Raw genomic sequence first — 23350 nt, forward strand, 5'->3', positions numbered from 1 at the left:
TAAAGTTCTATAATCCAAAAGACATGTAACAATTGTTTATTTAAAAGATAATTGAACATTAATACTGATATGACTTGCATAATTATTTGAAAACAATTTAAGTCTTAAAGATATTAAAAAGATGATTTCTATTCATTTCATTATACATTTAGACATAAAACATTTATTTAAATTACTGTATTCATTCTGACACTGTCAGTTATAGGGAAAGTTCTGACAGTTCTGAGTCTATTCAAAAATATACTAAGATAGGAAAAAAGCCAACAATCAAGGGATGTGCAAAAGCTGTGCACACCATACAGTATGTCATGTGCTTCCCATATCTACTTGAATGTAAATAACACATTATTGTACTTCCATCATATGTTGTTGCATGTTGGTTTTTTGTTATTAAAATCTGAGTTGGCACAGTAAAGTGTTTCTGAGTGGTTATCACTGTGCCAACTCCACCGTCCTCTGAATATGAGACACTTCCAGCACTGGCATGAGGAGCTGGAACGCGTCCTGGATATATGATGCACTGTTTGATGCCTTAAAAGTGAAAATAAAGTGAAAAATATGTTAATAATTTATAAACAAAGCAGAAAAAAAATACATAAAATGAAGACAAACCTCCAGAAAAATGCTGGTAATAAGTGGATTGAGAACTTCTCCCTTTTCATTTGCCTGAAATATAAGCATTTTGACTTGATGGCATACGAAACTCACATTTTATAATGACCATAAACATATTATAGACCTCTAAACTATAAGAAGTGAAGCATCTTACCCCAATGGTAGTCAAACATGACGTGAACATTTTGGATAGTAGTGACACCTCCTTACAAATAACAATAGTAACTCTGAAAGTGAAACACATTATGATTTTAATTTCTCCAAATGCCAATTTTGCACATTTTTTGCAAGATAACTCACTGCGATAGGACTTGGGCTTGTTCTGTGGCCGTCACCCCCTCAGTGTTACAGTGGAGCAGAATTTCAGCGGTTTTGTGGAACTGCTCTATGGATCTGGCTGTGAACTCGGCCAGGCTTGTAATGGCCAACAAATGGGCCTCCTATGAAAACGAAACCTCAACTGTCAGAACACAACACAAATATACATTATTCTAAGATATACGTATGCATATCTCAAAAGTCATTAGGTCACAAGAGTTACAGACCTCAACACTGCATTTTGTCACTGGTGTTTTCTGTTCTTTCTCCTCTTCTTCTTCCTGCTGTGGGTTTTCACTTTGTAGCTTAATGTTTGTGATATGGTTGAATGCCTTTTTTCTGGCCTGAGTGGATATGAGTAAGTGTAAATAATCTGACACGCAAAATACTTTAAAGGTGGGGTAAGCGATTTTTAAAAAACACTTTAGAAAACTGATTCGGGCGACCAGCAAAACAAACTTGTAGCCAATCAGCAGTAAGGGGCGTGTCTACTCATGATGTGGAGGACAGCGTTCAGTGCACGGGACGGACATTAGCGAGCTGAGCGACAGAAAGATAGAGATGGCAGATAAAAAACAAAAGAGGAAAACCTCTGCGGAACAAAAGAAGGCTTAAGGCAATAAGTAGGACCCGTGTAAATTTCGGATCAGCTTTCCAGCGCTGGAGAGAACTCAAGGAGCGGAAGGCCTGCGATTGGACGCCGAGGTTGCTTTGTTTCTTCTCGATAGGTGAGTAACACCGTGTCTGTGCCGCAACAGCTAAAGTCTGTCTAGTACACTGGACGCGACAAAGCGATCATTGAAAATCATTTGAAATTTGTGTCGATACGTCATAAATAGAACGCAGCAGCAGTTTTCTGTCGGGGATTTGTCTTGTCGTGCCACGCTGCATCCAGTGTAGACCATAGATATGTATATATATCTATGGTGTAGATAGCATCACTGATTATAATGAGTTCTGTAGTATTTTGTCGCGCCGCACCACTCGCGTCCGGTGTAGACACGGTGTAACATTGGTTTTGCTGGTACTGTTGCCTGGGTTGCGTACGTATGTGTGGGGCGGAGCTATCAAAATAGGGTTCAGCGGTTTTGTGGAACTGCTCTATGGATCTGGCTGTGAACTCGGCCAGGCTTGTAACGGCCAACAAATGGGCCTCCTATGAAAACGAAACCTCAACTGTCAGAACACAACACAAATATACATTATTCTAAGATATACGTATGCATATCTCAAAAGTCATTAGGTCACAAGAGTTACAGACCTCAACACTGCATTTTGTCACTGGTGTTTTCTGTTCTTTCTCCTCTTCTTCTTCCTGCTGTGGGTTTTCACTTTGTAGCTTAATGTTTGTGATATGGTTGAATGCCTTTTTTCTGGCCTGAGTGGATATGAGTAAGTGTAAATAATCTGACACGCAAAATACTTTAAAGGTGGGGTAAGCGATTTTTAAAAAACACTTTAGAAAACTGATTCGGGCGACCAGCAAAACAAACTTGTAGCCAATCAGCAGTAAGGGGCGTGTCTACTCATGATGTGGAGGACAGCGTTCAGTGCACGGGACGGACATTAGCGAGCTGAGCGACAGAAAGATAGAGATGGCAGATAAAAAACAAAAGAGGAAAACCTCTGCGGAACAAAAGAAGGCTTAAGGCAATAAGTAGGACCCGTGTAAATTTCGGATCAGCTTTCCAGCGCTGGAGAGAACTCAAGGAGCGGAAGGCCTGCGATTGGACGCCGAGGTTGCTTTGTTTCTTCTCGATAGGTGAGTAACACCGTGTCTGTGCCGCAACAGCTAAAGTCTGTCTAGTACACTGGACGCGACAAAGCGATCATTGAAAATCATTTGAAATTTGTGTCGATACGTCATAAATAGAACGCAGCAGCAGTTTTCTGTCGGGGATTTGTCTTGTCGTGCCACGCTGCATCCAGTGTAGACCATAGATATGTATATATATCTATGGTGTAGATAGCATCACTGATTATAATGAGTTCTGTAGTATTTTGTCGCGCCGCACCACTCGCGTCCGGTGTAGACACGGTGTAACATTGGTTTTGCTGGTACTGTTGCCTGGGTTGCGTACGTATGTGTGGGGCGGAGCTATCAAAAGAAATCGCTTACCCCACCTTTAAGATTACAATTACGAAGAGATGCTCAAGTGATACCTTGCTAAGTTTGTCAGCCGATGTGGAGATCTGTAATCTTTCGAGGACATCTGTCAGTTCCTTTACAAAATCCTCGCCATCATCACCTGGGAATAAAAGATTTTTTGTTCTTAACAACAACTTATTGTTCATTTACTGAGTCCGAGATTTCGAAGATGTTAACATCTCTATATTTTTTTGACTTAAGCTTTGTGTTCATTGTAAGCTTTTACCTTTCATATCATCCTCCACCTCGTCGTCAAACTCCATAAGGGAAAACGGCTCTTTAATGCCCTGTAGTACTTGTTTTAGTTTAACTAACTCCTCACCAAACAGAGTGGTAAGCACAGATTTCACCTGCACACAAACACAACACCTGAGTTCAAATCCTTCACCGTTTTAAATTCTAGCATTGTTTTATAGTTGCAAAAAATTCTACTGACATTGGCTTCACTCTCTCTAGAGAGGATCTCCAAAGCCTCCAGATGGGACAGGCCTTGAAACTCATCAAACAACATCCCATAATGAGCCTTCTTGTCTGTTTCTGAAGTGATGTTTTCAGCTTTCTGCTGCTCCTCACGTTCTTTTGCTTCCCTCAAGACCTTTGAGAGATGAAAAACAGAATCAGGTCAGTTTAATTCATAAGCAGAATCAAATTATGAATCCGTCAAGATGACATGTTTGTTCAAGTAAAGGTCATATATTTCTGCAGGAGTGTCTAAAGGGGAGCTGAAGTTGCTATTAATTGGGAGAGACAGTCCTCATAGCTTCTGCACCTGTGACAGTGTGGAGTTTCTGTTCATCAGTCCCTTTGTTTTCTTAAAGCCGGGGTCTCCCTCTGCTATCACATCCATGGTCTTCTTCCCAATAAACTCCAATGCATCCAGACCACCACTTATTACTGTCTTACCCTAGTCAACAAACATAGGAAGACAGAATAAATAAATATACAATCAAATAAAATATATAAAATCATTAATTAAAACAATGAATGTTTAAAAGAATTGTTTATATTTATTAATATAACGATTTCACTTCACTTTCTAGTCCATCGTTTAATCTTTGTTTTGTAAAACAATTTCTAAGTAGGCACAATTTAATTATTTTTTCTAATTTTAAATTTGTATATATTTTTAATTGCACTTAAGCACAATCCAAAAGATAATTAATTAATTAATCTAATTATGACAATTTATTATTATTAATTATATTTCAAGATTACAGAAGTTTTAGGAGCTGTATGTTCTTCAGGGAACATTCATGACTTGTCCAGTTTTCTTTGATATACTGGCTATTAGGATTAAGGATAAGAATTTTTACAAGTATTTCAACTAAATTTCTATCCAATAAAATATTTTAGATTTTGACATAACTAGTATAATGTATACTCATTTTAAAAATACCTATGGAATTTTAAAATCGTATTATTTTACATGACTTTTTCAGGTTAAGAAACCACACTTTTAAAATTAGGCTTGTTGAGGAAGTAAACTGAAAAAAAAAAGCTAAATATCCTGATTTTGAGATGTTATAGCTATTATTTTAAAGCTTGTTTTGTCCTCTTTTAAATCATTGTAAGTCATCTTGAGGCCCCTTGGAAGTTTGCTAAGCCCCCTGGTTGAGAACCACTGACTGCTAAAAACATGTCATTTAATAATTTTGTAATTTATAAAAATTACAATTTATAAAAGATTCAAAAATTCTATTCAATAATTTAACAGCAAAAATTATAAAACAATTAAAATAAATATAGATACTCAAAATGAATTCAGCTTTATTATCATCCAGCATAAATTAGCTTGCCCTTACCGTACTCTGAACTACAGTGGTTAAAGATGACAGCATTCCCATACTACTGGAGGAGATCATTCCCATAGCACCACCCATTCCAAACGTCTTCTCCTCTTCATCTTTACTTTCCTTACTACTGGCTGAATCTGCAGGAAAAAAGCAGAAAGATCATCAATACTTGTGAACTGGTGTGCTTGGTCTTATCTATCCCATGTCAATCAAAGAGCACATCATTACCATCAGTTTTTTCTTTTTCCACTTGAGCTGAAAGCTCCTCAGGACTTGGGATTCCTAGAGACGTCTCTGCTTTCTCAATGGCCTGTGTCAACCCTTGGCCTTAGCCAATGAACGAACAGTATGAGACTTGACGATATAAAAACTGAGCTGTTAAATAACAAAAAGTGAAAATCTTGATCCTCTTACCCACAGTAGCTACAGTGGCAGTAGCGGTGGAGAGGATAGATTTACCCCAGCTACCCCAGTAACCCCAACCTCCCTGGGAAACAGTCGTCTCTGGGGAGGCCTGATGGAAAAAAAAGTGACAGTTTAGTAATAGATGAGTAATATTATAATTAACACTCTGGTGGTATTTTTTTTAGACATTTTACGTTCTGAATTTGTACTTTTTTTTTTTTTGGACATGATTAGAAAAGGCTAAGCGGTTGACCAATCACAACAAACTGGGCCAGCTGACCAATCAGAGAAGACGGAGCAGAAAGGTGGGCTTTAAAGAGACAGGAACTAACACAGAGCATTTATAAACCGAGGATGAAAAGAGGTGCTGCAGCAATGTACCGTCTGAGAAAAATAATGGTTTTTAAACCTTAAATCATGTAAATGTATTCTACAGACCCCAAAAATAAAATTGGAAAATGAAAATAACTTGTAAATAGTGGTGGAAAGAGTACTAAGAAACTGTACTTAAGTAAAAGTGTTGCTACTTAAGGAATAATTTACTTGAGTAAAAGTAAAAGTACTAAAAAATAATATGACTCAAGTAAAAGTAAAAAAGTAGTTGGCTGAAAAATTACTGCGTTACAAAGTACTTTAGTATTTTTTATTTTTTTTTACCCAAAATGAGACGATGAGACCCAGGAAATCCCTTATATGGACAAATGCATCAGATATCACTACAGCTGAATAACATGCAGATAGAGATGCTTTGACTGATGAAACGTGGAAGACAATAAACACACAATTGCAATGCAACGCTAATTGACAGCTTGTTTCACAGTAAAGATTTTTATAAAGAATATTTTCTGTCTCACTGTGATAAGAAGCAACATGAACCACAGAAGCTAACTGTTTCAAACACGACTGATGTTATATAGTGATTTTGGAGCAAAACATGATATTAGTCTCATAAATTGTCATGTTTGACGCTATGTTAAGTAAACATACTACCTATCCCTGTTGCCCAGAGCAACTGTTTTATAACTAATTTTGAAAAGTACATTCACGTATAAGAAGGGCAAAAGTAAAGAAGGGTAAGTGAAGGTTTAAAAGAAAGGGTTTAAAACAGTGTGAATGGAAAGGTGCCAGTAAAAAATAATGTGGGGTATGGGTAAGGTTGGGCATCGTTTGAATTTTAATGATTCCAATTCTTGTCAATTCCTAATTTTGATTCCAATAAGGTAACAAATTAATTAAATGCGTTCAGCATTCGCAAATCAATCTGAATGAACAATATGGCATTAATGGGAAGACTCATTTAAAAAAGTAAGCAAACAACTCACACACTTAGATATAATCACTTTGTTACATCAAAATAAGAAATAAATGGCCTGAAAACATGATCTGTGGGAGTTTTTAGTGAGTAATCAGAGTAAAATTTAAAGTAAATCTCTGTCTGTGACTAATATTTACCGAGCTTTGATGACTGATGAACCGATTAATTCAAAAATAGTTAAAAGTTAACTATTAAAGGGTCATGAAACCCCCCGTTTCAGCACTGGTTAGTTCTCACTGTGCATCGAAAACATATATATGAACCTATAAATGTTGCACCTCTGAGAACTTTTAAGGCTTATTTTGTGGCGTTTATATACTGTAAGCCTTTCAACGGGTTGTGTCACAGAGCTGAAAAAACGGTTATGCTCACCAAGTGAAAGAATCGCGTTTGTGCCGAACTCTTATTACAAAGCAAAAACAAACACTCTTCTTCGATCCATGAACGTTTCTCTCAGTTAACGTTTGCCATGTCATCTCACAGTCTGAGACGTCTGTCACAGCAAATCAACACATGCTGTTGTGAATAATTAAGCGAAGCGTCTTCTCATAGGATAAGAACACGCAGTCTCATGAAAACACAAACACCTCTGCTAAAATCTCAGAAAAAGTAGTCTGGGGTTTCATGACCCTTTAAAAAGAATAGCTGAGCATAAGTTCACAAATAAAATATATTGTTTAAATTGTTACTGCCTTGAGGTAGGCTATTATTTTGGAATAAATGTAAAATGCTTAAAAACACTAACTTGATGAGATTCATACTTGGCTTTAATAAATAGAATATTGATTACATTGTTAATGTAAAAATATAAAATAGAATTATTTTTCCTGGAAGTGTAAGTAATGTTTATTTAACCAAGAACATGTGACTGGACAGGAATTTACATTTACATGTTTGGTAGAAGTGTGATAAAAGCTTACCTCTGAAGCACTTTCTGCTGGTTTTTGTGTCTCTGGAGTCTTCTGCTCTTCCGGTGGAGGTTTATGCTCTGGTCTTCTCCTGGTCTTTCGGGTTGGTGCTACATCAGTAGAGCTGTCACTCTGAGTTTCAGCGGAGGGCTCATCTCGGGTGGGTGATGAAGGCTCTTTGGGCTCTTGGTCCACTGATTTCTCTGTTTGGTCACTTGTGGAGCTTTCGTTGTCGGACATCTTATCACATACCAGTCTCCTGAAATGAACATATAAACAGGCAATTACTTAAAGGATAGCTATGTGATATAAAATTGTGTACATGACAGTGTAGTTTATAAAACTGAAAACCAATACATTTTAACCTGCCTTCAATATAGTACAACGTTAGAGAAAACTGTTATGTCCCTGGACGTAAAGTTCACATCCTTTACGCACATCACAAATTGCTGAGGCCAAAGATTCAGATGTTACTCGAGAAAATGTAATTCAAAACACAGATTATAGACATTATAGTCAACTTCTAGAGATGAGTTGATAATGAAAAGCCGTTATAACAGATGCTGTAGTACATACTTAGCAAATACATCTGTCTGTCATACTGTACTGTACTGTATTTAAAGCTAAACTAACTTTCATCAGCAATATTTAGTCAGTATCCAGTAAGCTGAACGCTATAAATATAATTATAAGGAAGACGTTAATATTCAAATAAACATAACATACCCGGTTAGTCTTCTCTATCGTGCGGCCACGTCACTGGACTTAGCCCTGCTGTGTTTTGTTTTTCCCGTTACACTCGCGCGACCATTGAGGAATGAAAATAGACTCGACATTATTATTCCGCCACCTGCTGTTTGGAGGAAGTACTTTAGGACCAACAGCACATGCGCTCTATAAATGTATGTAAATAATTTTTTTTGTTAAATTTACTGTATAAAACTGTAAGCTGTGGTAGCCAAAACTGTAAAAAAATAACGATGTTACAAAAATGATTAGATTTTATTTACTGTATATTTTACCGTTCTAACTATATTTGTCACATTAATATAACAATCTGTTATAGCAATTACCCACACAGTTATAGTCACAGTTCATCAAAACTGACTTAATATGTTTTTTCCCGCTATATATTGACAGTTTTTTTGTAAGTTACCAATTAAAATGTTTTTTACTGTTTCACATTTTTACATTAACATTTATCATGGTAGTTACATTTGATAAAATATGTAACTTCGAACTGAAGTCCATCCATAACACTTTCCTGTAATAGCTGTTCAGTCATTTATATTTTTACTGAAGTACATTAAATATAATTTTGTCATTGGCACAGGACATTATTTATGTTTACAAATAGAGTTTAAATCTTGTTTTATCATAACACAGTAAAATAACTATCTCAATGTTCTAAAACGTAAAAAAAATCACGCAAGGCTTCCAGATTAGTTAACTTGAAAACCCATAACAAAAACTACACGCCCCAGAAATCCACCTCGAATCTGATTGGCCGGCGTCACACTATTGTGTGTTTTTGACTTCTGTGATTGGTTCACTGCTGTTGGTCGTAGATGAGTCTCGATGTTCTCACGCAACAACATCAGAAACGAAATGGCTGAAGAAGAGGTCGAGCAAACTTCTGGGATTCTTCAGGAAATTTTCACTTCGCCTCTGAACATTAGCTTGCTATGTCTCTGTTTATTCCTGTTGTACAAAATCGTCCGCGGAGACAAGCCTGCAGACTTTGGCCCGGTTGAAGAGCCGCCGCCTAAACTAAAGAAAAGAGATTTTACTTTAGCAGAACTGCAAGAGTACGATGGACTGAAAAACCCCAGAATCCTGATGGCTATCAACGGGAAAGTGTTTGATGTTACAAGAGGGAAGAAGTTCTACGGACCAGGTAACACGCGAATATCACAAATTCAATTATTTCAAACTTTTCTCAGGTGATTTTATTGTATTTATATATTTTTCATTCGAATTACGTGATTTCTTGAATTACTTTGGCATATTTGCTAGTTTTTCGTCTTAAAATATTCTATTAAAATGCATTAATTTAATTTCAGACACGCCCCTTTATGTTGCACATTTTAAACCATGTAACCGTTACAAATGCCAAGTCATAACCCCTAACCTACTATAAATTCAGGATAATGGAGATGTCACGCAACCCTGTTGAAGTGTATCAGAGTTTACATTATTTTTCATCTAATACTGAGACGTCATCGCAGTATTTTGTGCGTTTTTGGAACTTTTGTGCACACTTTTGCAATGCCAAAACTGCTGGTCATCAGTTAATGATCAACTAAACTCGGATAAAGGTTGACTAGACTACTAGACCACACTAAATTTGTCCACTGAGCACAGAATGGTGCTTCATTCAAGAAAATGGATACTACTTGTTTCGCATTCCTGTTAAGCTGATATATTTGTGAAGCGCTAATACCTACTTTGTTTACTTTTAGAGGGCCCTTATGGGGTCTTTGCGGGCAGAGATGCATCCAGAGGACTGGCCACGTTCTGTTTGGAGAAGGAGGCCTTGAAAGACACTCATGATGATCTTTCAGATCTCAATGCTATGCAGCAGGAGAGCCTGAGCGAGTGGGAGACCCAGTTCACACGTGAGTTGAAGGACACTTTTTGTTCCACCCTCAGATTTTGCAGTTGCGCTCTTCGGGAATGATGCAGAAAGCTTGCATTGCTAAATGTTGAGTAAAAGCTTGTATTTGCCTCCACAGAGAAATATGATTATGTTGGGAAGCTTCTTAGACCTGGAGAAGAACCGACAGAGTACACAGATGATGAGGAAGTCAAGGACAAAAAGAAGGATTAGAACACAGAGATCACAGATCTATATGATCTAGTTTTGTTGCAGTCACATTTTGCTGATAGCTCATTTTGACTGTTTTGTCTGAACCTCCATGTCATTTCATATACATCACTGTGACCTTAATTAGCACGCCATATGTTCATAAACAATCTCATATCACTGTATTCATTAAACTAATGTAGTATATGTTATATCTACAGCAACTGTGACTCATAATCATGTCATTTGAAGAATTCTTGGGTAAATATATTCTTCAGGAATATATGGCTTGCTGTAAATATGGGACATAATTTCTCACTCTTTTTTATTTTGAGTGTTGACTCCAGATTTTATCTAACCAGAGAACATTTAAACCAAATGCATATATAAACATCAAAATACACTAGAATGCTTTTAAATGAGCGCCATAGTAAAAGTTGGAGTGGAGATCTCATTCAGGGTTGCTTATCAGACCAGTTTCTCTGATACAGATTAAGACTAGACCCATGCTAAAGAGGGTTTCGAGAAAACTCATCACATACTAGTCTTAACATCTGCTCAGGAAATTTGTAGATTAGACGTAACATTCCATGAGATTATGTTTTCAACTTTTGTTACCAAGACAAGTATTTGCAAAACACCTTTTCTGTTCATATATTAAAGAATATGATTTATTATCATTGTGCTTTACTGATTTTGTTTTAAAGCTCTATGTTTGTTTAAAGTATACATTGCTGATTACTGGTGGTGTATCCATGGACCCATTGTGCCCTTGAATAAAGCATTTAACAAAGCATTTGCTCCAGCTGAACTTTCCCTGTAGCTAGGTAACTTTATAAAGCCTACTGTATGATATTTGGTACATGAATTTCAAAAGGCCTTTAGATTATCAACATAATCAAATCTGCTGAAAAACCTGTTTTACATAATCTACTACATGCCTTCTGTCATCTGATTGAGACTTTTTTTTTTAGCAAGTAAAAGGCCTGTTTGTATAATTCTAGACACGTCCACCCTCAGGTCTTGGTACATACGTGTTTTTGCTGTGAAATCTAATGATTTTTATAAAGTAAATGTATGAATAACTTCTATATTGTTATTAATATTTCAAGATGAACATTTACTGGACAACAGTTTTTCTTTCTTTTTTTCTTAATGTAAACATATATCAAATACGATACAACAGGAAATGTATGTGTGCATCAATCAACATTGCACTGCATTACATTATATGTTTTGCCCACCACAATTAAAACTGCATCAATTATTTAATTAAAGAGATAGTTCACCCAAAAATGACAATTTCTGCCATAATTTCTTCCAAACCTGTTTTGAGTTTCTATTTTTTTTTTCTCTATACTATGGAAGTCAATGGCTAACCAGCAACCAACATTCTTCTGAAAAATGTCTTTAGTGTTCGGCAGAAGAAAGAAACGCAGGTTTGGAACAACCTGAGTGCGATTTTTACATTTTTTGGGTGAACTATCCGTTAATTTCAAGGGGGATTTATATATCATCTCAAGATATATTATTGGAAGATAAACAGTGAAAACAGGAACTTATATATGCATTTTATGTAAGCAATCTGTTATATTGTTAAAATCTCTTTGATATACATTACAAACTATTCAAATTTATATTTCAAATGTAATCTTCCTTTTTGGCCACAGATATAACATCTGTACCAAATTTCATATTTTTGCTCGGTTTGAGCATCTGAATAAAATTGCCGTTTATTTTCTACTTGAGTGTGAGCTCCATATTCTTACTAGAACATTATAAAAAAGCCTGATGAAGCAAATATGATACAACACATGCAAACTTTTTTAAAGATTTACTTTTATATACTGTAAATAAACTAAAGATTTTTCTGACTTTTTTTTTCATATGTCAGGTTTTAATTAGTGTTGAGAAGGTTACTTTGGAAATGTAATAGGTTACAGATTACAAGTTACCCCATTTAAAATGTAATAAGTAGTGTAACTATTTCAATCACTTTATTAAAGTAATGTAACTGATTACTTTTTGATTACTTTTCTAAATTTCTAATGAATGTTTTCAACTGTTACTCATTTTGAAACATTTAAACCAGGCAGGGTTAACCTTACCGTAATATTCAACTCTGATTACTGTCAGACTTTCAAAATCCTCAAAAGTTGAATTAAGATGATAAAAATTTAATTTGAACTACGACAGCAAAAAAGATGTTTGTGTGTGTGTGAGAAAATATTTAGATGTAACCCCCTTTGTAATCGTTAACATTTTCATAAGTAGCCTAACTGTCATTTAATTACACATTTTTTTCAGATTACTGTTACATTTATTTTGTAATTAAATTACGTAAGTCCGTTACATGTAACTAGTTACTCCCCAACACTGGTTAATTATTAAGTCACTTACATACCCCTCTAATTTTGGGAACAGGCCTATGTAAAAATGTAAGTTTGTTTCTTACATTTAAGATATCTGATAACATTTTGATTATTTCCAGTTCAAGAAAAAAAAGTATATGTCAGAAGTGGGATTCGAACCCACGCCTCCATTCGGAGACCAGAATACCCGATTCGTCGGAAGGGAACAACCCTTGAGTCTGGCGCCTTAGACCACTCGGCCATCCTGACATCTCTGAAAATTTTGACTGTACAATACGCTTTTCATTTACGCAATCCAAACTAGACATAATAAATACATAAGTGCAAAGTTAAAACCTAACAACCGGCGAACTGTTTAACTAACTTTACCAATGTTAACACAGGTAAAACAGCAGTGACAGTTCCTTATACAGAAGAAAATGTAAATATTTAAACGCATTTATACTTATTAGTATAATCCCGTATAGGCTAACCATAAATCACATAACCTTAAACTATTTGTTTTAGATTGTTTGTTTTAGTGAAACTGGAAAGAAGAAGTTTGTTTTAGTGTAACATTTCAATTTTACGTTATGTTGAATCTACCGTTGATCGTCTTTTGCGATCCCCTCGCTCGCAGGCCTCGCTCGCTCATTTCCGCTCTGCCATTTTGTTTCTGCCATTCAGTTCAAGGGTATTTAGCACGAGCAGCTGGTTGTACTGAGATATAACCATGTATCGTTTCGCCAAGGCTGCTCTGAACCTCAGCGGTAAGTTAAATATCTTATTCAAGGACAGACCGTTTTATTTCACGTTTCAGTGAACCGTATCTGTTAAATACTCGCCAATAAACAGGCTGTTATTTTTCCTGTATGCTAATGCTAAGTTAGTTTTAATGTAATACATCCGTAGTTCGCTAGTATGTACGTTTTAGCAAATAATTGAATATATTGTCACCTTTTCTCTATAAAGACATGTTTGTATTTTCATTTATTTACAATATGTGGGTTTAAAACCTGTCTGACATCAAATATGGCTCATATAGATTATCTTAAAATGTAAATATTACTCGCACTGGTTGCACGAATTTGTCTTATAGATAGATATAATAGAAACATTTATGAGTATAACATCAAACTGAAAACATGTCCTCAGAATGGTTTGTCTATTAGCTGCAAACTCGCACTCATGTATATGACAAAAAGGTCAGTGGTTGCATTAGAAATGTCTTTTATACATTCAGTGAGTCAAAGTTTTTGACAATTCTTAATTAAGGCAACAAATGATGTGTTAAAGCATATGTTAACTTGATTTTTTTTTTTTCAACAATAGGTCAAAATGCCCGTCAGGTGGCATTGCGACAAAAGTCTGATCTGTCTGCTGAATTTCATGCTAAGTATGGACCTCCTCTGCTGATTGCTGGGGTCACATTTTGCACCGCTGTTTGGGCGTATGTAAGTGACTGCAAACACTAACCTTCTAGTAATTATTTATCTAATTTCTATGTTGTGTATGTGATGTGATTTTGTATACTCTTTGCAGGTGATCACATCAACAGGCATTGCATGGAACCTGTCACCTGTAGGCAAGGTGCAGCCCAAGCCATGGCAGGAGGAATGAATGAATGCATTTCCCCATTTGTGGAATGCATTCACATGATTCTAAATGACATTTAGATTTTTTCCATTTTGCAAATGGAGACTTTTCACCTTATCCAATCTTGTTGCTGTCTTGGCAGGTCTGTAAAAATGTAATAAATTAAATAAAAATCTTAAGATTTGTCATCTGGTTTACTTCACGCTAAATGTGTTTTAGGGTTTAGGTCAGATTTGATCTTACATCAGTTGCACATTTTACATATTACATCAGCTTGACGTATTCTACCACCAAATTAATTTTTGTACATTTTGAAGGTTCGCTTTACAAAGAGGCACAATCACTTTCACGGACTTTTTCATTAACTGTTCCCTCCTGGTGGAATGACCTGCCCAAATCAATCTGAGCAGCTCAGTCCTTAACCATCTTCAAGAAATGACTAAAAACACATCTGTTCCACCTTTATTTGACCCTCTAACTCAGTGTTTCTCAACCCTGGTCCTGAGCGCCCCCCCAACACTGCACATTTTGTATGTCTCCCTTATCTGACACCCGTTTCAGGTCCTGGAGTTTCTTTTAATGAGCTAATGAGTTGAATCAGGTGTGTTTGATTAGGGAGACACACAAAATGTGCAGTGCTGGGGGGTGCCCAGGACCAGGGTTGAGAAACACTGCTCTAACTTTAACACTTTCTATTCTATTTTAATTCTGCTTTATATTTATCTTCTTTTTTTTTTTTAACAACAAAAAACAAACAAACACTAGCTTTCTTTTTTTCTATTCTATCTACTTGTTTTTCTTTGTGTGTGTGTGTGTACACCTTGCTACGTGTACTGCGTTAGGCTAGCCGAGACTTGTCATCTGCACTTATATATTGTTGCTCTTTTGTTAGTTTTGACTGCTTTTATTGTCCTCATTTGTAAGTCGCTTTGGATAAAAGCGTCTGCTAAATGACTAAATGTAAATGTAGTTTTGTTTTTAGAATAAAACTCTAAGCTGTCCATGGAATGTCATAACTACAATTGCTGTACCATGAAGCTAGCTGAACAAACTCTGGGTTACAGGATTGGGTTCACATACCATTCCACTGATCATCAACTTTCTCTGGATGCTTCTAATTTTTTATTTGTGCATCTTCGTTTCCTTTCCTCGTATCTTATCACGAATCAAAGGGAAACGTATTTGTATATTGGAATAATCTTGATTTTTTTCTATTTAAACTGCAAAGATTAAAATATAAACTACAATTATTGTGACATGTGAAGGAGGGGGTTTGGGTAATCTTTACATGAATCAGGTTTTTCAACGAGATGCTATTTCCTCGTAGTATACCTAGAGTTGGGTATCGTTTGGGTTTTTTTCGATACCGGTGTCAAATCGATACTTTTAAAACGGTTCCGGTGCCTAAACGGTGTCCAATCCTGGTCCTGGAGGGCCACAGTACTATAGATTTTAGCTCCAACACACTTGCCTGCAGGTTTCTAGTGAGTCTGAAGACCTTGGTTAGCTGGTTCAGGTGTGTTTAATTAAGGTTAAAGATAAACTCTGCTGGATAGTGACTCTCCAGGAACAGGTTTGGACACCCCTGCTCTAGAATCGTCCTCACTTTAATATTTAACATTAATGTGCATTTATTTATTCATGCCCTTTCATATTTCGTTATATTTAACTACATTCAGAACGTTGTATTTATTATTACAGTATGATGCTGTTGTGTGATGTTAAAGGGCTCTCAAGGCTTTTTTTTTTTTTTTTACAACATCAAAAATATATAGATGTAATAGAAGATTTAATAGATGTATGAAGTAATAGAAGAATAATGTACACATGACTTACGGAGTTGAATAAGTTATTTTGCCTGAAATAATGGATAAAAGCGTCTGCTAAATGACTAAATGTAAATGTAGTTTTGTTTTTAGAATAAAACTCTAAGCTGTCCATAGAATGTCACAACTACAATTGCTGTACCATGAAGCTAGCTGAACAAACTCTGGGTTACAGGATTGGGTTCACATACCATTCCACTGATCATCAACTTTCTCTGGATGCTTCAAATTTTTTATTTGTGCATCTTCGTTTCCTTTCCTCGTATCTTATCACGAATCAAAGGGAAACGCATTTGTATATTGGAATAATCTTGATTTTTTTCTATTTAAACTGCAAAGATTAAAATATAAACTACAATTATTGTGACATGTGAAGGAGGGGGTTTGGGTAATCTTTACATGAATCAGGTTTTTCAACGAGATGCTATTTCCTCGTAGTATACCTAGAGTTGGGTATCGTTTGGGTTTTTTTCGATACCGGTGTCAAATCGATACTTTTAAAACGGTTCCGGTGCCTAAACGGTGTCCAATCCTGGTCCTGGAGGGCCACAGTACTATAGATTTTAGCTCCAACACACTTGCCTGCAGGTTTCTAGTGAGTCTGAAGACCTTGGTTAGCTGGTTCAGGTGTGTTTAATTAAGGTTAAAGATAAACTCTGCTGGATAGTGACTCTCCAGGAACAGGTTTGGACACCCCTGCTCTAGAATCGTCCTCACTTTAATATTTAACATTAATGTGCATTTATTTATTCATGCCCTTTCATATTTCGTTATATTTAACTACATTCAGAACGTTGTATTTATTATTACAGTATGATGCTGTTGTGTGATGTTAAAGGGCTCTCAAGGCTTTTTTCCTCGTAGTATACCTAGAGTTGGGTATCGTTTGGTTTTTTTTCGATACCGGTGTCAAATCGATACTTTTAAAATGGTTCCGGTGCCTAAACGGTGTCCAATCCTGGCCCTGGAGGGCCACAGTACTATAGATTTTAGCTCCAACACACTTGCCTGCAGGTTTCTAGTGAGTCTGAAGACCTTGGTTAGCTGGTTCAGGTGTGTTTAATTAAGGTTAAAGATAAACTCTGCTGGATAGTGACTCTCCAGGAACAGGTTTGGACACCCCTGCTCTAGAATCGTCCTCACTTTAATATTTAACATTAATGTGCATTTATTTATTCATGCCCTTTCATATTTCGTTATATTTAACTACATTCAGAACGTTGTATTTATTATTACAGTATGATGCTGTTGTGTGATGTTAAAGGGCTCTCAAGGCTTTTTTTTTTTTTTTTACAACATCAAAAATATATAGATGCAATAGAAGATTTAATAGATGTATGAAGTAATAGAAGAATAATGTACACATGACTTACGGAGTTGAATAAGTTATTTTGCCTGAAATAATTGGTATTCTTTATATCACTTATGACTGGGTATTTAAAAAATGTAACTGAATAAGTGAATGAAAATCATTCATTCTGACATCCTTTCATATAAAGTGTGGGACTAAAATGTCGATAAGAGCATTGTGTGACGGGATGCACGTTCACCAAACACCAAAATCAGCCCTTGACCCCCATCATATCCCAAATACAAACACCAAATTACTAAAACAACCAACTGTGCAAAAATAATACCGAGATAAGTGAATATATTTTAATTCAGGAGCGTAGGGTCTCTAGATAGGGGGCAGTAACATTGCAACACATTCTCTCAACGTTGTCTAACATCCTTTACGCTCAGTTAGGCATTTTGATTGACAGCAAGTACGTCCAATGAGCGCTACATTTAGAACCGCATACCTCGATTAGACCCGCCCACACTGTGTGCATCAGCATCAAGCTAAGGTCACTCTCATTCGGGGACTTACCCAGCACTGCACCACACCAGCAAAGGAGAGATTTGCTGCAAATCCACAACCAAAATGTCTCTGTCAAACAAACTCACTTTGGACAAGGTGGATGTGAAAGGGAAGCGCGTAATCATGAGGCGAGTATGAATTGTCACCGGCACATTCCGTTTTATTACTTACTAAAGATATTTCAGCATGCTTGTGCTCTCCATTTATGGGATATGCTGTATGGCTTAATGTAGGCATATACAAATTTAGCTTTAATTGTTTTGGGCATCGCTCAAGGTTATGCGAAAGCACGCCGCGCGAGTTCAATCATTGATAACCGGAAGTGTATCTGTCATGCGTCACGTTTTAGGGATTCCAGATACGTGCCGCATGGCAGATACACCAAAAGCACGTGCAGATCGTCTAATATCTGTCATAACTCCGTTGTACTCAAATAAATGCAGATCTTTAAACTTCTGACACAATTAGATCCCATAGACGCTGTGAAAATGTCTTGGTGAAATGACACCACCCATCTACAAATGTCAAATGTTCAGGGAGCCTCTGGTCACTTTATTTTAGTATTATACCGACAACCAGTGCGTTTTCACATCACATGCTGTTTTATAAAGTCTTTTGTACGTGTGCTGGCGGGTTTATACCAGTATGCACGTTCATTTAGTGGCGTGTTCGTACTTGTTATATGTTATTCGTGTCACTCACGCATGCAAGCAATTTTTTTTTCATGCACATAAATGAAGATTGTTTATAAAATGTTCCGCTAAACGACGCCCACATCTTCTCAGCAGCTTTTAGCATAATTTACCTTTGGTATTCCGAACACAGTCAAAAGGCCTGCCAGCAAAAAGTCCACACTGGCCGACAAACCTGGCCCGCCCACACTATTTTCACCCATATATAAATATCCAAATGGTGTATAATTTTGAATAAGTAAATTAGTAGCCATTTTAAGTGTTTCACGATGAGTCAGTAAATATTCCTACAGTTGCAATGACCCTTGCTCTTACAACGTCCACTGTCAGGTTCCAAACTGCAATAATATTGTCTAATATTATATTAATAATATTACATTAGCCTGTGCATTGACTCTTCCCTGAATACATCTGAACAGTGTTGGGGGTAACTCATTACAAGTAATGCGAGTTACGTGCGTGAACGTGCAGCAGTGTGTACTCTTGTAGTATAGCTCACAGTGATACTGATCAGATAGTTTATAGATTTAGTTGCCATTATTGTCATTGTACAATCCTTTTATTTATTAAAATAGCATATTAATGTGTATATTTTTATTAAACAATTTAGTGGTCTTTTTCATAATATAAGCTAAAGAGATAGATAGCTATTAAAGGTTTTGGATACCAAGAATTAATTGCAGTTAGGGCTGCACGATAAATCGCATGCGATATTTAACGCGCATCTTGTCAGAAAGCCGGTTCTGTAATCAGCGGTAAATCTCCATCACCTGCGGGCTTTCACATTGAGCAGCATTAACTACACAGAGCCTTTGTTCACTGACGAGCTGTGCAAAAAATCGCGCGAATATGGACGTGGTTTTGCGCAACTCGTGAACCGGCTTCACTGATAAGATGCGCGTTAAATATAGCATGCGATTTATCGTGCAGCCCTAATTGCAATAAATGACTTTTAATTAGCATAGAGCTGAGGTTATTTTTCATGTGTCAGCTTACTTTAAATGAAGTTTCTGAAATCAATCTAATCATTACAATAAATCATGGCATTTTATGTAGCTAATTCTATAGTAGATCAATTTATTTCTCTCTCTCTCTCCAACAGGGTTGACTTCAACGTGCCTAGGAAGGACAAGACCATAACCAATAACCAGAGGTGAGATGGATATTGCTGATATAACATTTTGTTACTTTTTTTTTCTTATCTAGCCAATAATGGTTCTTTCTCATCCTGTCGAAATATTGCAATGTTTTTATCATTAAAATGTGTCCACAGTTTTGTTTATAAATTGTTCTATATAATCATTCATTCATTTAGTCATTCATGTCTATATATTCTTGCAAAATTGAACAGAACTAATAAAGTTCTAGACATGATTGGAGCTTTACTTGTAATGACGATTTCAACAACGAAATGAACAGTGTTTACAACTTAATAAATATTAGTTTATATAATGTCAACAGTACTATTTAAAAGTGTATTTGGTTTGAAATACTGTTTGAGGTAAAAAATACCAATTTGTGATTACAAAATGTATTTTATTATTTATTTTCATAAAGAACTGACTCACTTTTGAAAGACATGTTGGCCATGTGCTACAGAATTTGTAACTAATAATATATATACTCTCATCAGAATCAAGGCTGCAGTCCCATCAATTCAATATTGTTTAGATAATGGGGCCAAAGCTGTAGTTCTGATGAGCCACTTGGGCCGGCCAGATGGAGTCCCCATGCCAGACAAGTACTCTCTGGAGCCTGTGGTTGCAGAACTCAAGAACCTGCTGGGAAAGTAAGAGAGTTCAATATAGACTTTTAACCTACACATACTACACCATCAGTTAGAAATAATATAAACCTTCAAGCTACATCTGTTTGACAGCAGTGATGTTATATAGCTTTATTGCATAAACATAAGAAATGTATGGTAGAAAATCATTCTCAAGCTGACATCTTAATAGCAATGCATACATAATTCAGCTTATTGCTTCGCCACCAACCTTGCTGTTTCATTTGCCTATGAAGAGACATTCAGTTCCTGAAGGACTGTGTGGGTCCAGATGTGGAGAAAGCCTGTGCAGATCCACCTGCAGGTTCTGTCATTCTGCTGGAGAACCTGCGGTTCCATGTGGCCGAGGAGGGCAAAGGCAAAGATGCATCGGGTAAAAAGGTTAGTGCACCGTACATCTGCACTGTACATAAGTGGCCCTGCAGAAAGTGCTTGGTCATCTTACAGGGTTTTTGCCGAGTTTTTAAAATCAAATGGAAGACTTTTAAGACCTGCACAAATAAAATTAATAAAGTCCATACAGAGCAGATTCCACATAATCTCTAAATAAATAATATATCTCAGATTCGTGTAATAATTAAACAAGATGGAGAGCACACCTTCAGGGTGGCCCAAAGAGAAGCCACAAGAGTTTACATTGAAATAAATATCATACCATATTAAATACCACAGCTATCCAGAAATTTTTTTTTTTATGCAGAATGCAACTTTTAATAATAAACAAGTCCAAAATACAATGAGACTCTTATTTTGAAATGTTTATGCTTTACTACTTCCAGCTGCTAATTAAAAAAGCAGCTACAACACATTCAAATATAAACACCGTAAAAAGTAAACATTGTCACAATTCATCAGCAGTAAATCATAAGCAATCACTCAGCATAAATGTGCGTAAATGTATTAATTAATTGTTAACCGTTCTAGAACAGTGAGCCTGTAGAGTGCACTGCAGTGGCGTGTTTTAACGTATACAAATTTAAGACCTCTTAAAATGATAATTTAGACTTTTGCCATAACATTTAAGATACTGATTAAAACTACAATGACTGTTAAACTTTTTTTTTTTATTGAACTGTACTGTTTTTAATGTAAATAGACAATGATCTTATTCAGAAATGTTGAACTGATATATTTAAAAAAAGTATCACCTTAATGTATTTTAGATTTTTTTTTTATGTCTAGTATTAACGTTAAATGTCTTGTATAGCTTCTTGTTAATTGTAAGACTTTTGTTATTTATTTTGTTTTCGCCATTAAGATAGCCTTGCTTCTGACATGGCATTAAAAAATAAACAAATAAGATACTGATTAAACTTAAGACCATAAGGTCCTGCTGTAACAGTATGATCTATACAGTAGGATCTGTGGCCTTAAATGCCATGTGCTCAAAAAAAGAAAAAGAAATGAGAACAGGTTATTTGGTGTAGCTTTTCAGTACGGACTCTTACAACTACAGATATTCAATATCAACTAATCAGTAAAGGAAGCCCTCTAAAATTAGGCTGGTTTCACAAATCTTACCAAATCATTCTGTTTTGGCTCAAGAAGCTAATAATTGGCTTTTATCATTGTGTCAAATCTTATCTACAAACCACAAGCTACTACTGTCAAAGGCAATTGGTGGCTTTGCGTGCATGTGGAGATACTGTACGCAGCTGACCTATTGACATTTGTAAGAAGGTCATATGTGATCATGTGGCTTTTCTGGTCCTCGGAGCCCTGGCTGGAATGCATACTGGGAAGGGGAGAAGAGAAAGAGAGAGGGACGAGTGAAGAGCAAAGAAAGAGACAGGGAAACTGCTATGTTCTTTGCTGGCAGGCAACTGCAGTGAACTTGCACTTGGCATTTTCTAGGCACCTGTGTAACCTTTCATTCACAGTAGTTCAGAAGTCATAAACTTTGAGTGCATACGGACAGCAGTAATGTGATCATAATTGTAAGTACGTTGGCCTTGATCCAGGGTCCCACTGTAACTGGGATTAAAATACTTTCATCAGTTTACTGTGCAAACACAACAATAAGTGTGCCATTTTTTGGTTTACACATTATTTATTTGTTTTGAAACGTGTACAAATGTGTGCAAAATTGGTTCAACCAGTGGCGTGAGTTTAGGGTGGGACTATATATTAATCAAACTAAAGGCCTGCGCACATCAAGACAAGTATTCAGTGAGAAAGTTTGTTGCGATAAACATTTGAATTTGAGTGAACTGTTGTTAATGGGTCTTTTCAGACTGACATTTGCATACTATTGATGTGAGAGGTTTTTTTACGAAGTGGGGTAACTGCATTTTCATTTAGCCGGTCTGCCATTTTTTACACATCGATCTGAACAGACAACTCTATGGAAGCCCGTTTCCGCCACTGAATAAAAAAATAGAAAGGGTATTTGTGACATTTTATCTCACAATTCTGACTGTTTTTCTTACAATTTTGGCTTTTTTTCCCCCTCATAATTCTGACTTTTTTCTCACAATTCTGACTTTATGAAGTCAGAATTGCGTGTAGACTTGCAATTCTGAGGAATAAAGTCAAAATCAAAACTTGCAATTGCGAGAAAAAAGTCAGAATTGACTTTTTTTCTCAGAATTGCGAGTTTATATCTCGCGATTCTGACTTAAATTATAACACGCAAATGCAAGTTATAAAGTCAGAATTGGGAAATATAATCTCGTAACCGTAAGAAAATATCGGCCTTTTTTTCCCCTCAGAATTGGACTATATTAGAGATTGAGATATAGATACTAGATTGAGAAAATAAGTCAGAATGGAGAGAAAAAGTCAGAATTGTGAGCTATGATCTTGCAATTCTGAGGGGAAAAAAAGTCAGAATCGTGAGATAAAAAGTCGCAATTACTTTTTTTTTTTTTTTTTTTTTTTTTTTTTTGCAGAAACAAGCTTCCAAAGTTTTGAAAGTGTCTGACTCCCA

General features: G+C 36.1%; 4 protein-coding genes and 1 non-coding gene across 6 annotated transcripts in view; 3 read left to right on the forward strand and 2 right to left on the reverse strand.

The window, feature by feature from the left end:
* Nucleotides 1–263: 263 nt before the first annotated feature.
* LOC107697347 (protein FAM114A2-like) lies at nt 264–7965 on the reverse strand. 2 transcript variants are annotated; one of them, XM_016498090.1, is made up of 15 exons: nt 7912–7965; nt 7516–7762; nt 5290–5389; nt 5104–5202; nt 4885–5012; nt 3852–3986; nt 3519–3677; nt 3309–3432; nt 3097–3182; nt 2216–2311; nt 1161–1214; nt 916–1055; nt 770–842; nt 613–666; nt 264–531 (listed from the first exon to the last, which is right to left on the reverse strand). In XM_016498090.1, the coding sequence occupies exons 1-15, from the start codon at nt 7941–7943 to the stop codon at nt 433–435; spliced, it is 1626 nt and encodes a 541-aa protein (XP_016353576.1). In that variant the 5' UTR covers nt 7944–7965; the 3' UTR covers nt 264–432. The 2 variants fall into 2 exon arrangements, with proteins under 2 accessions (XP_016353576.1, XP_016353575.1); XM_016498089.1 differs by lacking the exons at nt 264–531; nt 613–666; nt 770–842; nt 916–1055; nt 1161–1214 and adding an exon at nt 2019–2109 and having other exon boundaries at nt 2195–2311.
* Nucleotides 7966–9069: 1104 nt separating this feature from the next.
* On the forward strand, nt 9070–11105 carry LOC107697348 (membrane-associated progesterone receptor component 1-like). Its single transcript, XM_016498091.1, has 3 exons — nt 9070–9400; nt 9966–10121; nt 10239–11105. Exons 1-3 carry the CDS (start codon nt 9082–9084, stop codon nt 10331–10333), a joined length of 570 nt encoding a protein of 189 aa, XP_016353577.1. The 5' UTR covers nt 9070–9081; the 3' UTR covers nt 10334–11105.
* A 1714-nt stretch (nt 11106–12819) lies between these two features.
* trnal-caa (transfer RNA leucine (anticodon CAA)) lies at nt 12820–12930 on the reverse strand. The gene is made up of 2 exons: nt 12893–12930; nt 12820–12865 (listed from the first exon to the last, which is right to left on the reverse strand). It is a non-coding gene; the product is annotated as a tRNA-Leu (tRNA).
* Nucleotides 12931–13294: 364 nt separating this feature from the next.
* On the forward strand, nt 13295–14444 carry LOC107697350 (cytochrome c oxidase subunit 7B, mitochondrial-like). Its single transcript, XM_016498094.1, has 3 exons — nt 13295–13430; nt 13993–14114; nt 14203–14444. The coding sequence occupies exons 1-3, from the start codon at nt 13394–13396 to the stop codon at nt 14278–14280; spliced, it is 237 nt and encodes a 78-aa protein (XP_016353580.1). The 5' UTR covers nt 13295–13393; the 3' UTR covers nt 14281–14444.
* Nucleotides 14445–17885: 3441 nt separating this feature from the next.
* Nucleotides 17886–23350, forward strand: part of LOC107697352 (phosphoglycerate kinase 1-like) — an 11152-nt gene continuing 5687 nt past the window's right edge. Inside the window, exons 1-4 of the mRNA XM_016498102.1 lie at nt 17886–18071; nt 19738–19788; nt 20269–20424; nt 20658–20802. Coding sequence (XP_016353588.1) covers nt 18007–18071; nt 19738–19788; nt 20269–20424; nt 20658–20802 — 417 coding nt within the window. The 5' untranslated portion in view covers nt 17886–18006. The remainder of the gene's footprint in view (nt 18072–19737; nt 19789–20268; nt 20425–20657; nt 20803–23350) is intronic.

Source organism: Sinocyclocheilus anshuiensis, unplaced genomic scaffold (assembly GCF_001515605.1).
Source record: "Sinocyclocheilus anshuiensis isolate Anshui unplaced genomic scaffold, SAMN03320099.WGS_v1.1 scaffold1095, whole genome shotgun sequence".
NCBI classification, from domain to species: Eukaryota; Metazoa; Chordata; class Actinopteri; order Cypriniformes; family Cyprinidae; genus Sinocyclocheilus; species Sinocyclocheilus anshuiensis.

Excerpts from the sequence above, each read along its gene's own strand:
- LOC107697347 (XM_016498090.1), bottom strand. The coding sequence starts at position 7,943 with ATGTGCGTAAAGGATGTGAACTTTACGTCCAG. Across the intron at positions 7,763-7,911 it reads GATGTGAACTTTACGTCCAG|GAGACTGGTATGTGATAAGA; the intron begins GGACATAACAGT and ends TGTTCATTTCAG. Across the intron at positions 5,390-7,515 it reads CAGCAGAAAGTGCTTCAGAG|GCCTCCCCAGAGACGACTGT; the intron begins GTAAGCTTTTAT and ends TTTTTCCATCAG.
- LOC107697348 (XM_016498091.1), top strand. The coding sequence starts at position 9,082 with ATGTTCTCACGCAACAACATCAGAAACGAAATGGCTGAAGAAGAGGTC. Across the intron at positions 9,401-9,965 it reads GAAGAAGTTCTACGGACCAG|AGGGCCCTTATGGGGTCTTT; the intron begins GTAACACGCGAA and ends GTTTACTTTTAG. Across the intron at positions 10,122-10,238 it reads GTGGGAGACCCAGTTCACAC|AGAAATATGATTATGTTGGG; the intron begins GTGAGTTGAAGG and ends TTGCCTCCACAG.
- LOC107697350 (XM_016498094.1), top strand. The coding sequence starts at position 13,394 with ATGTATCGTTTCGCCAAGGCTGCTCTGAACCTCAGCG. Across the intron at positions 13,431-13,992 it reads GGCTGCTCTGAACCTCAGCG|GTCAAAATGCCCGTCAGGTG; the intron begins GTAAGTTAAATA and ends TTTCAACAATAG. Across the intron at positions 14,115-14,202 it reads GCACCGCTGTTTGGGCGTAT|GTGATCACATCAACAGGCAT; the intron begins GTAAGTGACTGC and ends TACTCTTTGCAG.